Source organism: Camarhynchus parvulus, chromosome 4 (genome assembly GCF_901933205.1).
Source record: "Camarhynchus parvulus chromosome 4, STF_HiC, whole genome shotgun sequence".
NCBI classification, from domain to species: Eukaryota; Metazoa; Chordata; class Aves; order Passeriformes; family Thraupidae; genus Camarhynchus; species Camarhynchus parvulus.
In genome coordinates this window covers 65,026,573-65,046,860 of record NC_044574.1, presented here as the reverse complement: position 1 = coordinate 65,046,860, position 20,288 = coordinate 65,026,573, and the positions used below count along the sequence as shown (strand labels likewise).

Below are 20,288 nucleotides of genomic sequence, written 5' to 3'. Positions count from 1 at the left end.
TAATGCCAAGGGAAGAAGCCATGCCTTGGCTCCTCCCACCAACCGGGAAGGTGAAAGACAACCACAGGGAAGAACTACAAATGATAAGAGCTGCCCCAAAACCAAACTGCCCTGCAAATGAAGGGTCATCAGAACAAGACCTGTGCAGCCCCACGTGCTGTGTAAGGCTGCTAAATCCAGCTATGTGACAGCAGAACAGAATTTTATTCCAGGGTTTGTTTTTTTTTTGAAGCACCACCATGACTGACACAAATGCTCCAGCTGGAAGAAGGCCAACAATTAATCAGGATTCCTTAGAATTTGGAGGTAATTTTAGCAGAACAAGAAATGCAGAAGTATCAGTGAGTCCTGAACATTCCTCCAGGACAAAAATCTATTACTTCATATAAGTCCATTAAAACACTTCATCTAGCCCCTTTAATCCCTCTTAACAGATTTGCTTTATCACAGACAGAGGAGCTAATCCTCTCCCACCTGTCTTTATGATATGGAACCATAAATAAGAGCAAGTACTTTTCATTTGTTAGGCATTATCCCCCCCTTGGATAGTGCCCTCACCCACCCCAGTGTTGGTGTACTGGAGCCGTCTTTACAGAAACATCCCAACTCTGAGGGCAATATCCCACCCCAGCCATAGATTCCTCCAGCATGGAACATGGAAACTTCATCCACCCGTTGTTTTTATTGTTAAATTGCTGTTTCCTAAACTCATCTCTCTTATCATGAGTTTTGAGACACTAAGCAAAGCAAGAATTCCAGCTTGCTGGACTTCCCTTTTTCCTTCAGCCCAGACCTTGCACATCCAAGGCCTTTGCTGTTGGAAGCAGATGGCAGCCTCAGCCAAATCCATCACCCATGCAATTAGGTCAGTAGGTCAGCTGAACTTACTGCCTAATTACACCTTCATTTTACACAGAGTTCTCTTGCCTTCTCAAAACAGGGTCTCAGAAATATCAGGGAAAAAAAAGTAATTGTTATGAGTTACATTGCAGTAGGCCCTGACAGTCTGGCGCTCTGCAAACATGGAGGAGTAACCTCAAACAGCCTGCTGATAAATTTAGGGTTGAAGGACTGAAATGTGCACTTCAGTGCCCTAATTGCTGGAAACCCCCTCTCCCAACAGAACACAGCATCCTTGGATGGCCATTCCACTGTGGAAAGTAGAACAGACACAGTGGCTGACCACTTGGGGCATATTTAAAGTAACCTGTGCTGCTTCAGGCTGTGGAGGCTTCACAGCTTCACTCCCTCCAGCCATCAGCTTGCTCCCTTCTCTTTCAGCTGGAAAGACATTCACATGCTCTCACCCAACCCTGCGTGGCTCAACAGCACAAAACCCAACTGCCTGAAGGAATCCCCAGCCACTTCCATGGCACAGTGGCAATGACCTTACATTGCAGAGTAGCCAGGAGCGAGCTCAGATATATTTGTGTCACAGCTGAGACAGCCACACACACAGAGTATCACCATACAATTTCAGAAGGCTTTAAGCACTCTCCCATACACAGTAACACCTTACCTCATCAGAAGGCTTCTGGTGTCTGCCCATACACAGTAAGACCCTGTCTCTTCAGAAGGCTGCAAGTATCTGCTCATCTTGCCCTTCAGCCCAGCCTTTTATCCCCTCACGTTGATGCACTGCACCTGTGTGCCCTCTGTTCCCTTTGGTGGTTGGGCAGTGCCCCTGGGCACTCATTACCTTCAATACCATTCACCTGTTCTGCACAGCTGCAGCCAATTAGGGCTGAGGCTCAGCTGCAGCCCCACTCCCAGTTACCACAAACTGTGTGCCCACATACTTGTAAGTTCAATACAAAGCATACAGCATCTAACCCAAGAGAAAAACACATTCTCGTTTTTCTAACACTGTCTGCTCTACCTGGCAATGAGTAAACCATGTAAGACCTGCAAGGAACTGTTCTCTTTGCTGTGTAGGTCCCAGCCAATTTTTTCTCCAGAGGCACTGCAACCTCAAGTTATTCCCAAAATCTGGTTACTAAAGGCAGCATTAGCATGACTAACTAGAGCATAGCTGTTGTCTTAAAAAAGAGATCTGAAACAGTGTCACAACCTAGCTCCTGATGGCAGACAAATATTAAAGGATGGAGAACACGTGTGTCCTTTGGGATTTCTTCTCTTCTGCTAGGAACCAACCCAAAGCCCCAGATAAATCAGTCACCTGGCTGAAAAAAAAGAGACAGAGGTACAGAGGGCAATGTTTTCCTTGAGGAGGCACGAGCAGCACCCTTGGAGCACAGGCCCTGAGCAGGGAGCTGGCTGTGGTGCAGCAGAGGAGGCATCTGGCTCCGTGTTCCCGGGTGTCAGCACACAGTTACCAGTGGGCATCTCTGGCCAGCACCACACAAGGCCCCCATTGTGTCCGTGGGGCCGTCTGCAGCTGTCGCTCCTCGAGACGCGCGGGGACAGCGAAGGAGAGCGAGTCCCTGCTCCTCAGGAACATTCCTGCCTTTGCTTCCTCCCGGGAAATCTTGGAAAGCAGAATCCGTGTGCATCCAGTGCTGCCCCCCAGGCTGTCACTTCTGTCACACAGAGGAGCAGCACCACCGGCACCTTGCAAAGCATTCCTAGATGTACTCAGGTGATGATTTCTCTTGGTACCTCTCAGGGGTCATGTGTGCTGCTTAATAAAAAATCAGCTTCTCAGTCAGCTCTGTTCCATGACACTGCATCAGCTGGGATGGAATTAACTACAAAAAGCCAAGCTTATTCAAATCATCACCGTGTTGGGAGTCAGAGCAGCTTGAATATGGTAATTCAAAGCAGCAGGACTTCCAAAAAGAGCAAGATATGACACATTTGTCAAGTCACTGCTCTGTTCTGAAGTGGAGTTTCTCTAGAACCACTTACTCTGAACACCATGTGAAATTGCATCCATTTAAAACTTTTAAAGTTCAGGAGAATTGTGATGTAACCTTGACCCACATGAGGAAAAGAATGAGGTCTCCCCATTCACTCTTAATGAAAAGCTTTTTCTGTTGAATGTGTGTTAAATGGCCACAAGTAGCTGTGACACTTAGGTCACCCTTAAGAGCCTTTAATTTAAAGACAGAAGACTCCGTTGACATTGGAAAACTGACATTGGAAAATGTATGGGAAAAGAACCAAATAAGTCAGACATTCAGACATAGGCCCAAAGATACACACATTCCCAGATTTCAAAGCTACCAAAGTACAGCAACACAATCACTATTTTTCATCCTGGCTCCAAGCTTTTTATTTAGAATTGAGGTGGGGAGATTAATTTCTTCAGCTGCTGCACAATTTAACCAGCCAGGAAGTTCTATATAGGAAAATTTTAAATGGCTTTGCATGTTAATGTGGTATTCCTTAAAAAAAACCAACAAAACAAACCAAACACCAAAAAAGAAACCAACTTGGAAGTTGTGGTTTCCTCCTCCACAAATGTATTTCCAAATGCTTTGGTAAATAAATAGAGCCTCCATTTCTTGGCACTGTTAAGCACAACACAGATTCAATTGTATTAAACATCCCTTATTTGATATATAGTTGGCTTTAACTTAAAATTAGGTAAACTAAACTAGAGCACAGACTAGTGGCTTTGAAGTATCAATAGGAGGTTATTTACCACCTGACAGACCTGAAGAAGGAGGAAGAGCCCAGCAATACACACAGGTAGCTCACAACCTGTCATTGTAACAAAAGAACTCCAGAGGCATTTTCATTAATTAATATATTTTCTGCATTATAGTTAACATATGTACTTTCTTCGTGTCATCCTTATTTCGTTAAGTATTGATATTTTGTTATATTCAGACATGAGTACATTTTCGAAGTCTTTTGCAATAAATATCATAAAATAATAGAGATTCACATAATAAATATTCTTTACAATAAAAAAAGTTTTAACAGACTTTTGTCTTAAAAATAGTTGGGATTCAACTTTGTGTTTTATACATAAAATATACAAAAAAGGACCACAATTTGTGGCTAAGGCAATAAAACAGGGACAGAATAAAATTATAGAGTACAGAGCAGAGCTAAACTCACTAAGCCAAAGGATCACAAGAGACTTGAAGGATTCAAGAACATTTAGGTGGCTCAATGACACCTGAAGGCTGTTTGGATATATGAACACCACCAACTTTAATATCAACTGATACTGACAGACTATAAAAACTGGATTAGGAGGGTGGAGTAAGCAATATCCTTCAAAGACTGGACAGCAGAAGAAACAAATGAGTAAGTTGCAGCCACAATGTCTCCAATGTGAAGATTTACATAGTTTAGCAAAAACTGAAGATACATTGAAAATGTAAAAAAAAAAAAAAAAAAAAAAAAAAAAGGCTGGGCAATTCTCAGGTCTGAGAATGTTCCAAAAGTTAAGAGAAAAAGAGAGAGGGGGGAAAAAAAAGATGCAAAAAGAAGCAGGCTGCTTATAGAAGAGTCAGGCCTTTCATTTGGTGAAGCCTTTATTTTACATCCCTCTCCAGAAAGAACACACACAAAAAGTTATTTCACAATCCAGCTCACTCAGGAAAGTTATTCTTCCTTGGCACCCAGGAGGTTAAGGAGAAAAAAAACATAACTTGCTGAGAACAAAAAAAAAAAACATCTTTGGGAAGATATTCACAGAGCAAGAAGCTTCAAGAGCCCAGTAAGCCCTCACTGTCTCTTTCAGGAGTGGTTCAGTTACAAACTCAAAGACCCTGCCCAAAGGAGCGGCAGGTGCAGATCCCAGGTCCACACTTACCAAAGAGCAGCAGTGACTGCGTGAAATGCTCCACACTCAGCCAGGTCAGCAGGAGGAGGAGAGCAAAGATGCAAGGGGAAGAGCTCATGTGTCTGGAGTTGGGCAGACAGAAAGGAAAGGAAAGCAACAGTCCTCCCAAAATGGGAGAGGAGGGGGGAAGAAGAAAAGATGGGAAGAGGGAAAAAAAAAACCAGCTACAACCTGAAAAACTGAAGGTGGAGGAAGTAAACCTCCCTCCCAAAATCATGAGGGCTTGCCCTGACCCCGGGAGGGGCAGCTCTCCAGTTTACAATAGACCGTGTTGGAGTTCTTGCACCGGCAGCCCGGACGATTGACGCGGTCGTAGCACCCTCGGCAGAGTTTTAGACATCCTTTGGCCGGAGGGTAGCAGAGCAAGCAAGGCAGGAACAAGGACATGGCTCCCATGCACAGGTACCTAGAACAGCAATGTGACTGGGAGCAGGAGCAGGGATTATCCGCGTACGAGTCCCCTTCGTCATCGTTGGAACAGTGGTAGAAGATGCCTTTGACCAGGCACATGCAGGTGCCGTACTCCACCATGCTCTCGGCCGAGCACAGGCACTGCCGGTTGCAGGCCAGGCAGGAGGGCAGGGCCCGCGGCGCCGTGCACTCCCCGCACTTGCACTTCCCGCACCGCTCGCAGATGAACTTGTGCTGCGTCAAGTCCTCTTTCAGAGGCCCCTTCAGATCGTCCACGATCAGCGCCGACTGCTTGGGCTGCGCCCGGATCGTCCGCTCGGCTCTGTGGCCGGAGCCCGGCCGGGAGGGTGGCGAGCGCCCCAGCAGCCCTTGCTCCGAGGAGGCGCTGCTGTTGCTGCCGGAGCTGGCAGCGCTGCCCGTGCTGGTGGAGCGGCTCAGCACGGGAGCCCTGGCGTTCTGCTGATGGGCCACGTGCCCCACCTGGCCGGGCCTGTGCTCGTAGTTGTTATTCACATTAATCGGTATAATCTCGTGAGTCCTCTCGTGCTTCTCCTGCCTCGGCGCCGTCCGCGGGGCCGGCTTCTTCACCACTGACGGCCCCTCGGTGTATTCGTTGCTGCCCCTGATGGCCTTGATCTGGTCCAGTGACAAGATGGTGGCGGGCTGGCAGTCCCTGTCATAGTCCAAGCGCTGCCGGCTGTCCAGGGAGGGCTGCTGAATCACCACCAGGGAGCCGCCGCTGCCGTGCTGACTTTGGGGCTCCATCTGTAGTGATCTCTGCTGCTGGCATTCAGCGGGAACCTGGCATGCATCTGAAATCCTGAAATGAGGAAGGAGACAGAAGGTGTAAATAAACACTGCGTGTGTACATATACACACACGAGATCAAGGGCAGCGGAGGGATAAAGCACCAGATACTTTCTGAAAACAGAAATGATCTGGCAATGCCCAAACTGCCCCAGCCACCTGGTACTGATCACTTTCAGGAGGGGATTACAGCAGTGCTGAGGATCTGGCCAAAGTCCAGTAATGGGGAGAGTCTGGGTATGGCATCATGGATCAGGAATGCAAAGGAGACCCCATGCCATTTAAAAAAAATTTAAAAATAAAAATCCAGTATTAACTTGTATGCTTTCTTGGCAAGCCATGGGAAGCGCCTCTCCCTTGGTACTGAACTCAACATCTGTCTCTAGCAACAGTAATTCCGAATGCCCCCGACACTGAGCTGGAAACAGCCAAGAACACCACTACGGTCATGTTCCGTATGGCAGAGTGAGGAATGAGCCCAGTTCTCACTCTTCTCCCTGAATGTGCAGCATCAGAAAGCTCCACAGATTTGCTTCCTAGTGCATTTGGAAAGTCTCCCTCTTAAAGTGACGTATGTGCATTACAGAGTCCTGAACTAAGTGCTGTCAAGTGGCCAAGATATTTTCTGTGAGAAAGTAACTCAGCCTACACATCTAATATGCTCCTTTTTAAATTAAAGCAAGGGTGCAAACAACCTGTTTTCAAATATCTCCTGACCACAGGCTGGAGTGTGAAAGAAAAATGGGGTAGAAAAGGCTTAGATGAACTAGCTGTCAAACACAAAGTACCTGAGCATTCATGAGAACGTTAAGAGCAGATAAAAACCCCTCAACAAGAACCTCAAAACACAAACAAAGAAAAAAATCCATTTTCAAAAGAGAGAGTAAAAGCTTCTCAAATAAACAGAACATCTGCTTGTCTATCTTTTAAATAGTAGGAGAATAGTAGAGACGTTACATGTTTCCATCCCTTTCCATCCTGCCTAGTGAGAGACACGAAGGTTGCAACACTGAGAAAACTGCAGTGACAGTTCTGCACCTACACAAAAATGTAGCTGAGTATCTAAGTGCCGCATTTATGCAGGGAACCTAGACAACAAACTGCTTTTCTTTACTGTCAGCCGGAGGAAAAGTCCTTTTCAGACCCCCCCGGGATGTGTTTGCCTGAAAGCAGAGAAAGGGGAGTGCTATCACGCATTTCAAAACCTCATCCAATATTGCTATGAGAGCGTCTTGTGTACCCAGACCACAGCCAGCATGGAGCTGTTCCCCACTCCAGAGAGTAAAAGGCACCGTGGTGTGGAACCATAGGAAGAACAAGAAGAGGAAATGTTTCTTCTAGCAGGCAGTCACCATGGGCAGAAAGTGACAGCTTCTGCCGTGACACAACATCTTTTCCTCATCCAGTAGTCAAAGATTTCATTTTACATCTAACATCACCTGTGTGGGCTTTGTGGTCACCAGGTTAAACAGAAAACCAAACGCTCTCGCTTCTAATTCACAGAACAGAATCACAGGATGCCTTGGTTGGAAGGGCCCTAAAAGACTCCGCAGTCCCAAAGCCCCTGGCCATGGGCAGGGGCACCTTCCACTCGACCAGGTGGCTCAGAGCTCCATCCGACCTGGCCTTGGACACTTCCAGGGATGGGGGCATTCACAGTTTTTTCCTGGGCCAGTGCCTCACCACCCTCCAGCAAAGAATTTCCTCCTACCCCACACAAGAAGCAGCCTTCCTCACGAGCACTGAATACAAATCCACAACAGACCAAGGGTGAATGAATGCGAAAAGGGAAAGATTTACAGCTGTACCAGCCAGGAGCTGGGCTCCCTAGAGGATGAAAAACAATATCCCAAGAAAATGCGAAAGACATCCAGTGCCATCTTTGGGGGGAAAGCGCAACATCAACGCGGCGCAGACTGACAAGCCCAGCTGCAGACCGGGGCGAGAGTTGAACCAGCTACCTCCACCCCCGCGCAGATCGCTCGAAACTGCTTCCCCCCCGGACAATGAAATAAAAACGAGTAAAACAAAATAATAAAATAACGTACGGCGCAGGCGGCGAGAGCCCTCACGGTTCTGCACCCGGGGCTGCGCTCCCTCCCCGCACCTCGGGGGTGGGATCCCGCTTCCCTCCCCTTCTCCACACCCGCTCGGACACGCCGCCAGCCCCCCCGGCCCGCCCTGCTCCGCCCCGCTCCCCGCAGCCCCGGGCGGGCGGCGGCGGCGCGGCGCCCTCTGCGCCCCGAGCGGAGCGGATCACGGCGCTGACGGAGAGGAAGGAAGAGGAGGGGAAAAGGGGAAGAAAAAAAAGTTATGAATGAAAACATAGGCTTTTTTTTTTTCCCTTCCTTTCCCTCCTTCTCTCTCTCTTCCTCAGGGGAAGGCAGATCTTAGCCCGTCCCTGCCTAGGGAGGGCAGATTACCTGGCGCTTAAAGCGGCAGCCGAGCGGCCGCTCAGTCCCGGGGCTTCCCCGCGCTGCGGCTCGGCACCCCCGCCTCAGCCCCTCCGGCCCCCACCTGCGAGGAGGGTTTGGGGGTGTTTTTGACGTTGTGCTCGTTCGCAGCCGGACACAGTCCCTAGCAAGCCTTTCCGCAGCAGCCCGGTGCCTCCATTCCGGGAGGGGGACGGTGGGAGGGTGGTCGGGGCCGCCCCTCACCGGGCGGGCGCCGCAGCGCCCCGCGGCACCTGCTGGCTGCGGCAGCGCCGGCCCCGCGGCGAGCGCACGGCGGGTCCCAACTTACTGATGTGCAGGGAGCCACCGGGAACGGCAAATCCAGCGGGCGGGGGGCGGCGGGGCCTCGGCTCCTCGCTCTCCCGGCCCCCGGGGCGGGGAAGGCCGGCGGGCTGCGCTCCTCGTCCCCGCACAGCCCTCGCTCGCCGATCTCCAGGTCCTACTGGGCCAGCGGAGAAAAGCCTCGCTCTCCTGCCCACCGCAGCTCCCCTCTCCCGGAGGTCAGCATGCAGCGGCCCCGGCCGCCCGTGGAAGCGGCGCTCTCCTTCGGCCGCAGCTCCCTCGGTTCAGAGGCGACGGGGAGCAAATCCAGCCCTTCCTGCAAAGCGGAGTGTCTGGATCGAGCCTCAGGCGGCTGCAGGCTGCGGCAGGCAGCGGGGCTTGTTGCGATGCAGGTCTCCGGGAAGAGGCGGCGGGCGCGCGGCTCCTGCTCCGGCTGTTTGTTATTTCCCTTTGCGATCGCAGAGTGCAGCGCTGCGGTCCCGCTCCGGGGTTCGGCTTCACCGCATGGTCCTTGCCGCAAGTCCCGTCTGGCAAAGTGCAACCACAACCTCTGGTGCGAAAAGACTGGGTTGGGTTTTTTCTTTTCCGTTTTGATTTTTAATTTTCTTTTTAAAGCGATCAAGAAGCGGCTCTGGCTCTCCAGGCAGAGCTCAGCGAACTGCGAACGAAGCCAGAGGCAGCGCAATGCAATGGCCCTGCAAGCTCCCCGCACACAGCCATGTGCTGGCTGTCGCTGCCGGGGGCCGAGTGACAGGCTCGGGGCAGGGGCAGGACGCGGCGGGGAGAGGCGACCTCGCACGCCGCAGTCTGGCACCGAGGTCTCCGCAGGCTCGAGAGGGTGGCGCAAAGCTCCGACGCGCCGGAGACTCCGCGCCGGGCGAGTACCGAGCCGGAGCTTCTCTGCGAGCAGCGAATCGCGCCCAGCTCAGCGCTGCCGGCTCGGGGAGCCGAGCCCCGGCTCTCTCGCCCGGTGCCCCGCGGAGCAGCGAGCGCGGCTCGCCCGCACTTCCCGCACGCCTCGCAGCGCGGCCGCCCCCAGCGCGGCGCGGGGGAGCCCCGGCCGCCCGCCCGCACCTGACCCGGCGGGAGGTGGGTGCGCGGCGCGGCGAGCGCCGCCCGGGCTTACCTACGGCCGGGGTGAGCGCCCACCTCCCGCGGCACATTGGCGGCGCGGATCCAGCCCGGGCAGTGCCGGCAGCCGCTCCGCGCTGCCCCGCCGCCGTTCCGGAGTGACTCGGGCCGCGCCTCGCCGCCTTTCAGCGCGCAGCCCCCGCCCGCCGCCGGCCGCGCCCCCCTGATGTCAGTGCGCCTCCGAAATCCCGGCGTGGATTCCCCGCCCTCCCGCCGGGAGCCGCTCCCGCGCGGGCACCGCCGCTCCCGCGGGCCGCCGGGGAAGGAAGGAAGGAAGGAGGGAGGGAGGGAATGAAGGAGGACCTGCCCCTCTCCGGCCCCGGCCCCGCGCTGTCCCGCAGCTGCGGCTCCTCCCGGCCCCGAGGCCCCGCCGGCAGAGGGAGCGCCCCGGGGGCTCGGCCCGGCGGAGCTCGGAGCTGCCCGGTCCGCACACGCTGCCCCCGCCTGCCCTCGGCAGAACTCATGAAGCTGCCGCGGCACCGCCGGGCACTGGGCTCTGCTGAAGGGCTGAAGTTCTGCCACGCTCCTCTGACAGAGCATTCCTGACTGTGTTTTACCGTCAGCGCCCTTCAAGCCAGGTGGAACAGCCCTTCGTTTATATTCACAAGATATTTTCTGCTGCTTTCAGACTATTGCAGAGGCAGCTGAAGATCCGAGAAGAGCATTCCCTTCCCTCTTGTCATCCTGCCGTGAGATAGGAAGCGGCTCTTCCCATCGCTTTACGGCTGACACTGCAGCACCAGAGACGATGCGGGTTATCGACCCGGCTGTCTCTCTCCCGCCTTTCCAGCCCTGCCTCGGCAAGGTCCCATCCAAAGCTCCCCACTGCATCTCTGCCATGGTGCCAAAGAGATACAGGGATGCTTTCCAAGCCAGTAGTTTTATGGCCAGAGATTACCTTTGACATATGATTTTTGGGGGTTTGGTTTGGTGTTTCTCATTGAGTGAAGTATTTAAACAGGCCACCAAAAGAACATGGGAAAGTGATGTAAAGCACATCCAAATTCTGAGAATTATTTCATAACAACATGTAAAGTATTGGAATAGTTGAGATTTCCAGTACTTGGCTAAACACCACTCAGCCTTAAGTTTATCTGAAACACACTAACAATCACTTTCAGAAAAAACCCATTCTCCCACCTTTTGCCCCAAAGAAAAGAAGTATGTGCTAAGGATATGTGGAGCTGCTTAGCAGGGACATACATCCAAAAGCAAACAATCCCTACAAATAGGATTGTACCACAAAGGGGGCACTCGATGACAGTCTGTGCACCCAGCTCACACTCGTGGATGTAGCGCAGTTGTTTTCCATTAAACTTCACTAAGTTTGGAAAGAAATCACCTAAACTGCATTTTTGAAATTTCCATCATTATGCACAACCTTTACCTGAATCACCTATCTCTCTATGAAATAAAACTTGCAGCATTAGAGGTTCTATACCGAATACTAGCATATAGTACTAGTGGTAGTATGACTCCTAATACTTCAGAGTTTGCTGATACAGACAAACCATAAATACCATTCTCCAATGACAGAGGCTCAAAGGACAAACAATGGCATAAAAAGTCTTGGTGTGCAATGAAAGTACTCCAAATCAGTATTAATATTGCTGTGGGATTTAGAAAGCGTGATTATTCACCAAAATCATTCTCAGGCACACCTTGAGCACAAAGTACAAAATCATTTTCAGTGAAACCCATCTGAAAACTTTGGAACCTATAAAGAGTTACAAAAACCTATGAAGAGAAAAAAAACATCCAACTGAAGAACCAAAATTACTAAGAAAATTTTAAAAAACCACTACTCCTGCAGGGTAGTCTTAGTGGTGCAAGTTCATCTTGGAGCCTTTGGAAGTAGCAGGGCTCTGTTCTCACAAAAGTTCATATACATTTTTCCTAGGATACAACCCTAGAAACACCTCAACACCTCTCCTTTCACATCTCTAAAGCCAGGACCACCTTAAAAAATCTATGCCAAGTGTAAGAGCTTGATTTTAGAAACATAATACCAGGCTTAAATGGGTCAGTCAAATAACCAAGAGTACTGGCAGGTGTTCACTCTCACCTGGCACCTGAATTAATACTTCACTGAAAGAAGGAAAAACCCTCCAGCGATATCCAAAGGCTCTCCACAGGCTCAAGCAAACATTCCTGCACCTCACAGAAGTCCATCTCACTAGATTATTCCTGGAAATTATAGCAGTGAGAAGTTCTGATTAGAAAAAGGAGAGCTACATTCTGGAGAATGAACTGGCACCTATGGCTACATCCTGGCATGGCCTTAATTTGAGGATTGATGCTCAGGCAGGAATCTGATGCAACCAAGTTATTTTCTATCTCCAAACCATCGTCTAGAGGTGGCTCAGCTGACACCAAGTCAATAGAGACCAGCCCTGTATGCCTGAAGTAAATCCTTGAGAAAAACCTGCCAGAATGGGGTTCAAGAGACTGAATGATGGCCAAGAGCAGTGATCCAACCCCTGTTTCCACTTTCACTTTGAGGATCAGGTACTGGAGATAATCCCCACCTTCTGCAGTCACATGCTACTTCTCCCTCATGGCAGCCCGAGTACCAGAAGATGCACAAAACCACAATCCATGCTTAGCTTTTTGTTTGGTTTTCTTCCTAATCCACACCTAGAAGCAACTTTTATCTCTAGGTGACTTAAGTGACCTTTGTAAAGATGCACTGGATAAACTGTGATCCTCCCACCATCAGTAACAACTATTTCCATGGATCCCACCTGGAAATATTATTCTATTTCTCCCTAAGCAGCATCTCTTAGCTTTGCTAAGACACAAATCCCAGTCCAGAAGGAAGACACACACTCGGCCCCAGTCACAAAGCCAACACAGCTTTGAGGACACTCAGCAGGGGAAGTGTTTCCCTTTATGCATGTTACTTGTCACTTCATAACCAATCTTCACAGCTGCAACAACATTTCTAAGGTTACAGAGGAATTCAAAGGCAACTAAACACCCTCCTCCATTAGCATTCATAACAAAATTATGAACCAAATTGTTGTGCCAGTCTTACCTGTAGGATGTGTAGGTCTGGTACTTCCCTCACCAGTGATGATCTTGCAGAGGTGGCATCAGGAGAACCGACTGGAACCTGCAGCTCCCCAAGGCTTTGTGTGTCAAACTTTGAGTTTGTGTCAGGTGGAACTTTGCAGTTGTCAGTGCTTGAACGGTCTCAGAAACTCTGAATGCTTGTTGGGACAAGACCAGCATAACTAATTTTTTAACACACCATTGGGCCTATATATACTACAAGGCAAGAGGAAATGGCCTCAAGTTGCACCAGTGGAGATTTAGATTGGGAAGCAGGAAAAAATTCTTCACTGAAGGCACTGGAACAGGCTGCTCAGGGAGCTGCCTGAGTCACCAGCCCTGCAGGGATTTAAAAGATGTGCAGATGTGGCACTTAGGGACTGCTCTACGGTGACACTGAGTTGATGGCTGGACTCAATGACCTTAAAGATTTTTTTCCAACCTAAACGATTCCATGATTTAAAAACTCTCCAACAAACCATCAACAGCTATGGAACACTGCTGTAATAACAAGTGCTGTGGGCAGTTTCTCAGCAGCTCTCATGAAATCTTGCTGGCCCTGGCTTAAGCTGGTTCATGAGATAAATAGAGCTGCTCCCAAGAGCCAAACACCATGGGTGCCGAGGAGAAGACATACCCTGACACATACAGTGAATCACTTCAGCGTAAGGAAGAGAAAGCGAAGGCTGATGTGGCAGCGTTTCCCATCACACTTTCTACCAGACAGGTTGACCTTTATCTGAGATCAGAGGCACGGGTGGCTGGGGATTTCTTCAGCTCCTGTGCAGGGGCTGTTCTCAAAGCTCTCTGAAGACGAGCAGCCCGTGCGCCGCTGCCTCTTGCCGTCACTGCTGGGCTGGGGAAAGGCACACAGGAAATCCTCAGTTACAAATAGAACCTGTAGTTTTCACTTCAGGAGATAACATCAGTTTTTCTTAGAGGCAGAGGAGACAGTAAAAGGCAGCAGCCAGGCAAACCTCCAAGAACAAAGGGACAAACCTCGAGGTGAACCTGCCTCATGAACATTTGAATGTGGAATCAAAGCACCGGCGAAATGCTGCAGAGAGAGGGGTTTAGTCTGTGCCCAAATTAAACAGGAGGAAAATGCCAAAGTCTGTAAAATAGGCTGAGAGTCTGAGAACACACTTGCCCTTCCCCATCTCCTGCACTGTATCAAAGAAACCAGTAATTTTCCTTGGGTAACCACAAGCAAAACTTCACCCTCCTAAGGGTAGGCCACAGCAAGTCTCTTCATTTTCCACCACTCCTTTGACACACAGGCAACTTGGTACCTCTACACCTCTCCTTCAGGTACCCAGAGTTACTGTTTTCTGACCAAGTTTAATCTTCCTTGGAGAACTGCCTCTCTAGCCTTCATGTGTAGCTGCTACACGTGTTGCCTGCATGTGCACAAGATATTCTAAGCTACTGACCATATCTTCCTTACTTTGTATTAATTGTTAACTATTTTAGCTAATATGACTTCATCTTCATCTGTATAAACAGTTCTGTGAAAAAGTAAAATTGTCATTACTACTGAATACCAATAACTTACTCTCATCTACTATAAATTATCTGCAAGTCCTTGTCTCCTGTCCTAGCACTGAGCAAACTGCCTTTTCCAATGCACTGACACAATTCCTTGCACAGACACAAACCTTTCCCATTTCTGCTGGAGAAGTGGCCTCTCCCCAGGAGTGGGCTGCTTTACTGGGGGAAGAGGAGAAGCTCTCTGCTAATTTAAATACATGGCTCTGTGCATGTTTTTATTATCGAAGCACTTGTGGCGACTGGGGTGTTAGCACAGCTTCAGGAATGCCTCCTGTTTATCAGGTTGTGCAATCCGTCACTGTCAGCTGAAGGAGGTCTCGGGAGCAGCGTTTCTAATTTGATTTGAAAATATACATGGAAACCTGAGCCTGCTTTTAGCAAGAATGATGGGGTTGGCCTAATGAACACAATCTCTCTTGTCGCTCTTGAGAACAGTGTATCAACAACCAAAGTTTAGGTTCCCTCCGTGGCTGCAGCAGCTTCTGTGGGGAAGCAGTAGCCTCACGTCTGTGTCATGTTCTTGGTTCTGCTTTACCACTGAAAGGCATTTCAGAGAGATTTTAACAGGCAAATGCAAACAGGGAGGAAGTTCTTCCATGGATCTCTTGAAGGGAAGTTTGCAACAAGCAATTTTTTTTCATGGCAACTTCTTCCTCTGAGCCTGCATACACTTGTGTGGTACCAAATGGTGCTAAACAAAGTGTGTTTCTAGAGAGCCAGCTCTAAGATAGCTCAGAAGCTGTCACTGCTTTCCCACCAGAAACCGGCTACAAGAAAAGGAACATGTCACAGGAGCCACATAGAATTCTGGCCACAGCATCATTCACTTCAATATTTACAGATTTTAACTTCTCAGGGGAAAAAACAAATAAACAGCCCCACACCTTTCTTTTACTCTTCTATAGCTGAAATCTCTTGCCACAAATCTACAAGACTACAGTGATGTCACTTTCCCACATCCCAACGAGAGAGTGATAAAATATAATTTGCTATTAACCTCTATTTTTTCATCCTTTTCCCATTTTCTGGGTCTTACTTCTCTGACACATTCTGCACTTGGCAATTCAAGTATAAAGTGCCAAGAGTGCCACCCCCTGAGTGTTTGATGGGGTTTGTTGCACTCTAGAAGAGCTTGCCAGGCACATCTTGGAATTTTGCTCCATAATAACAACGACCTGCCAAGGAACATTCAGTGTCAAGGGCCGGATTCTGTTCCTGGGGAAATCAAAGTTAACCTTGGTTCCCTTTGAGACTAAGGAAGTCAGGAGACTTTGGTATTTTGGAGACAGTGTAAAAAACAATATCCATCAAGAGCCTATGGGTTGAAAAGGTCAGATTTCTCCCACCAAAAAGGACTGGGAAAACCCTTGACAGTGAAGAACAGAAAACACACATGCCCCTGCACATACTGTCATGTTGCTGATGAAAACCCCCTTCATTTGCATCAGGGTGGGAGACAGGCTGCTCTAGTTCCACACAAGCCATGGAGAAAGCTTGCACTGCCTCTCCTGCTGGCTCCCACCCAGGAGGACATGTACAGGCACACACTGAACTCAGGGAGGTTGTGACACCAGAAACTCTGTGTTTGTGGGTGTTGGGGGGGTGGTCCCTCTTTTAGATTCCCTCCATGACTTTTTATTTTGAAACCACTCCTGTGATTCTTGTTTCTTTCCCTGATCAATTAAACACGCTGTCTTTGAGAAGCCAGAGAATTTCCATCTACAAAGACCACATCTATTACTGACACATACCCTGTTTAAACAATCTCAAAGCCTAGTCAGGATCTGTCTCTATTGTCTCCCAAGTTCAGTAGTTTTGAAATTTATGCAGAAAATAGAATTTCCTCCTAAATTAGCCTACCCATTAGCCTTCCAAAACACTGCAGTGATGCTGCTGCAAGGTGACATTTCTTGGAGCAGCACTGTAATACCAAAGCATTCCCAAGGGAGGGATTGCACTGTTGCCTACAGCAATCTTTCCATAGATTTTTCAGCAGTATAATCCAACCTAAAAGAAGCATCTGAATGAAGATAAGAATAACAAGTGTGTCTAGTTGAAAAACAGAAAACACACATTTTGTATTAGCTTAGAACTGTGGACATCATTGCCTGGCTGAACTCAATGTTTTCAGCAATTCCCTGTTTATTAAACAAAAGAAAAAAAATTCCCTGACAATTCCCTTGTGGGTTCTAGCCTTTTCTACATGGAAGGCCAGACAGAGACCTCAGAGTATTCAAGAAAGGTCATCTTCAGCACCAGCAGATATTGAGGTCAACTGCTCAGCTATTTTTTATGTCCATACCTCTCAGAGTAGTGAAATAGCTGTCACCACCTGGCTGGATTTCAGCTCTGCAGAGGGCAGTTATCAAAACCTAAACATCAATCTGTTAGAACTTACACACCACTCTGTTCTCATAGCAAACCAACATGACTTTTCTAATTCTCCTCCAAATGTCCCACTTCCAGAAAATTGAAACCTTTATGCACCTAAGATCAGTATTCAATATATTTTACCATATTCTTTGAGTCTTTGCTGCAGGTCTTGTACAGGGGAGAAAACAAACAAACCAACACCACACCTTTCTTTTACTCTTTTATGGTTGAAAAGACATGGAAAAGATCTCTCACCACAAGCCTACAAGAGCACAGCAGCTCAGCAGTAGCACTACTCGTATTTCATCACACACCAACAGTGTGAAACATGGGAAGCAAATGGAAAACAACATTTTTGGAGCTGGACTGATGTCAAGAATTACCTTTCAAAACCATCTGCTGTTTTTTTTAAAACTTGCCACATGAAAAAACAACAACTTTGAGTCAATTACAAACACTCCTGTAGGTTCATTAGCTCCTGCAGACTTAAATTTTCCAGGGTGCCAATTGCTATAAAGTAAAAGTGCTCAGCACTTCTTAGGAAGACACAGAAAGAATAATTTGCTCAAGAGTTCTTTCTAAGGCAAGAAGGGACAATTCCTACTGTCGGACCTCTCTGGGCAAAGACAAGAGGTTGAAAGGAGGCATCATGTCACAAAAACCAAGCTGAGATGCTGACAACTTCCAAGGCATGCATTTTCTAAATCACATCCCTCTTTCCACATGCTGTTAGGTATTAGGATACCCATATATATCCTAGTTTGTGTTTATAAAGACTCAATGTGAGAGATGTAGTAAATGTGGAATTATTCCCTGTCTGCTCCTTGAGGAACAGCTAAACCAGCCCTACTGTTCCTGTTAAAGGTAGCTTAGACAGCAGACAGCTGGTCCATCAGCTCTGTTTTAAACTTAGGTTTCAGACTAAAATTTAAAAAGACTGAAAAAAATATTTTCTCAGTGTATTTCATGACAGGATAGCTCAGCCAAAGCCCATGAATGTAACTGCATTACTTGTTTGTTTGAGGAAACTTGCCATGTTCCAAATCACCTCCACATCATCAATATTTTCAGTGCCAGCAGCTGCTCTGCTGAATTGTGTAGAGGAAAACAATCCTTCCTGGCAGGGAATGGGAATGAAACAGCACAACAACACCTCTGTTAAGAGAGATGACTTCCAAAGGTGTCACAAGAAGAGCCGACTAGGACAGTAGTTCCGGGGAAGGAGGAAGGTGGAAAGGACAGAAGCTGACAAGAGCTCAGTAGATCGATACAGTCAGACTGATGTTTTGTCAGAAGAGCGTAAAAAGCTTCTTTCACATTTCACAAGGGGATTTATCACTATATTCCTTTTTGGATACAGGGGGAAAGCTGTTCCCAGCAGCTTTCCCTCTGTATCCAAACACCCTGCCTGAATGCACTTTGTTCCAAGTTGCTCTCTGCTGGGAGGTAAGCGAACACCATCTATGCTGAGACAGGCAGTGCCCGAGCTCCTGGAAAACAAACAGCCCAGTGGCATTACCTGTATCTTATTCTATCCATTACCTATTAGCAGTGATTCAAATAATTGCTGCATCTGTAAGCAACTAAGAGAGGCTGATAGCACCTGTGCTGAGGGGGTGGCTTGGTGGGAAAGGCCCAGGAAGGAGCAAACCCGCCTGTGTCCCTGCTCTGACTGCACCATTGCAGAAAGGCTTTGGCCAGGCTACATTCTGTTCTTACTTTGTGTTTCTCTGTTTCCCCACCCAACTTCACACAAATTCTTACAAAGGTTATGTACAGACTTGTACAAAATGGAGACTGACACTGGCTCTTGGAGGGTTTCCCAGAGCAAGTTTAACAGAGATTATATAATACATTACATCTGTGTTGGTTGGTTGGGGTTTTTTTTATTTTTAATATAGATGTTATTACACTACCAGTTTGTCCTTCCTAGCTTAACCCTCCAACCACCCTTTCAAAACAGTTCATTATGATCTGCAGAGATTAAAAACCTGAGGTTATGATGTGAGTTTTGTTTCCAGCCCTCATTTAAGACAGGACAAGTGTGTTACAGCTGGAGGGGCTCAGCAAGTCACAACCACCATTATTTTCCTTCCACACACACACTCTACTATCAAAGTCATGGTGGGTGTGGGGGGGGTCCTTAATCGATGGAACAGTGGAATTTTAGAGCTAACACACAACTTACACACAACTTCACTTCTATATCCTATTTTTAAATCAGAAATCTCAAAGTAGTCTGCACAGCTCGGGCTCAACTTCTGCAGCTGTGACCCTTCCTCTCAAGACAATCCAGCAGGATAAATCCAGCTTAAAATCATAGGACTCTTATTAATGATATTGAGTATTCTCAAAAAATCGGGTTAAGTCACATCCTAATAGAACTGACTGCAAGATAAAAAGCCCACCTTGTGCAAAGCTGTCTCCAAGATGCTCTTCCTGTTACTGCTGCTGTGGGTTTTCCTTCTTCTCCATCTCATTGTTTTTCTTGTGGAGTTTAGAAATCCCCACTTCTCCTCAAATTTTTATTCCCCCAACTTTTCCTCTTCTCATTGAGAAAAGGGGCAGAATTCCCCTCCTTTCTCTTGATACCATTAGTGGACCCTAAATTTCTGAAAAAATCACAAGAGGAAGATTTGCGTCTTACCGTTTTTGGTTCTGAAGTAACCTCTGCCCCTTTCTATGCACCTCAAGTGTCTGAAAGAGTCAAGTTCCAGAAACACACCTGCTACTCCAGTGCTGATGGGGTTAATGAGATCAAAGCCAGACTCCACTTTGTGCTTAGCAGTGAGACACTTCCTACCACCGGCTAGGGTGACTGCAGCCCTCCTTCAGCTCACCTAAATCAGCATCAAAATAACACAAATCAGCCCCTACTCTGATTAGAATCAGTATTCCCACTTTCTGTCTCCTTCCAACTCCATCAACCCCCACACATTTCCACAAAAATCAGTCAGTGATGAATTCCAGGGTAACTTTTCTAATTCACATGTTTATTTTCAAGCATTTTCTCCATCCATCCTCTCTCCCACCCTCCCCTTGCTGTCCTTAATCAGTAAGGGCTTCTTGTGCTCCAAAGCCAGCTCTTACCTCCTCACCCAGCAGACAAAGTGATCCCAAAATTCAGCTCCCCAACAGCCCAGTAGGTAAAGAACAGCTCTCCCAACATCTTCTCTTAAAGTCTCCCAGCCAGCCACTGCAGGAAGGGGCCTAACAAAGCTGTATGCAGCCAATTGTGTTATCAGGGCACTTGGCACTACCAGCTGATCCTTGATTACTATTCATCCCTCGGGAAAATAAAACACCCCTTTGTAGTAAAAGTGTAACCGGTTACTATGAGGCATTACACATTAACAAAAGCAGCTTTTTACCAAAATCACAGATGATGAAAGCCTGGAAGTGGAATCAGACCAAGGTAACTGGTTGTTTTTGAATGTTTCAGATAGAAAGCTGACAGTTTAACC

The 20,288-nt window shown here is 48.0% G+C and overlaps 1 protein-coding gene across 5 annotated transcripts; it reads right to left on the bottom strand.

Moving 5' to 3' along the window:
* Positions 1-578: 578 nt before the first annotated feature.
* SPRY1 (sprouty RTK signaling antagonist 1) lies at positions 579-19,712 on the bottom strand. Of its 5 annotated transcripts, XM_030948040.1 has the most exons (4): positions 19,550-19,712; positions 19,233-19,436; positions 12,884-13,756; positions 579-5,993 (listed from the first exon to the last, which is right to left on the bottom strand). In XM_030948040.1, the coding sequence occupies exon 4, from the start codon at positions 5,936-5,938 to the stop codon at positions 4,976-4,978; it is 963 nt and encodes a 320-aa protein (XP_030803900.1). In that variant the 5' UTR covers positions 5,939-5,993; positions 12,884-13,756; positions 19,233-19,436; positions 19,550-19,712; the 3' UTR covers positions 579-4,975. The 5 variants fall into 5 exon arrangements, with proteins under 5 accessions (XP_030803900.1, XP_030803901.1, XP_030803899.1 ...); XM_030948041.1 differs by lacking the exons at positions 19,233-19,436; positions 19,550-19,712 and having other exon boundaries at positions 12,884-13,796; XM_030948039.1 differs by lacking the exons at positions 12,884-13,756; positions 19,233-19,436; positions 19,550-19,712 and adding an exon at positions 9,842-9,958.
* Positions 19,713-20,288: the final 576 nt, after the last annotated feature.

Coding starts and splice junctions, on each gene's coding strand:
- SPRY1 (XM_030948040.1), bottom strand. CDS start 5,938: ATGGAGCCCCAAAGTCAGCACGGCAGCGGCGGCTCCCTGGTGGTGATT.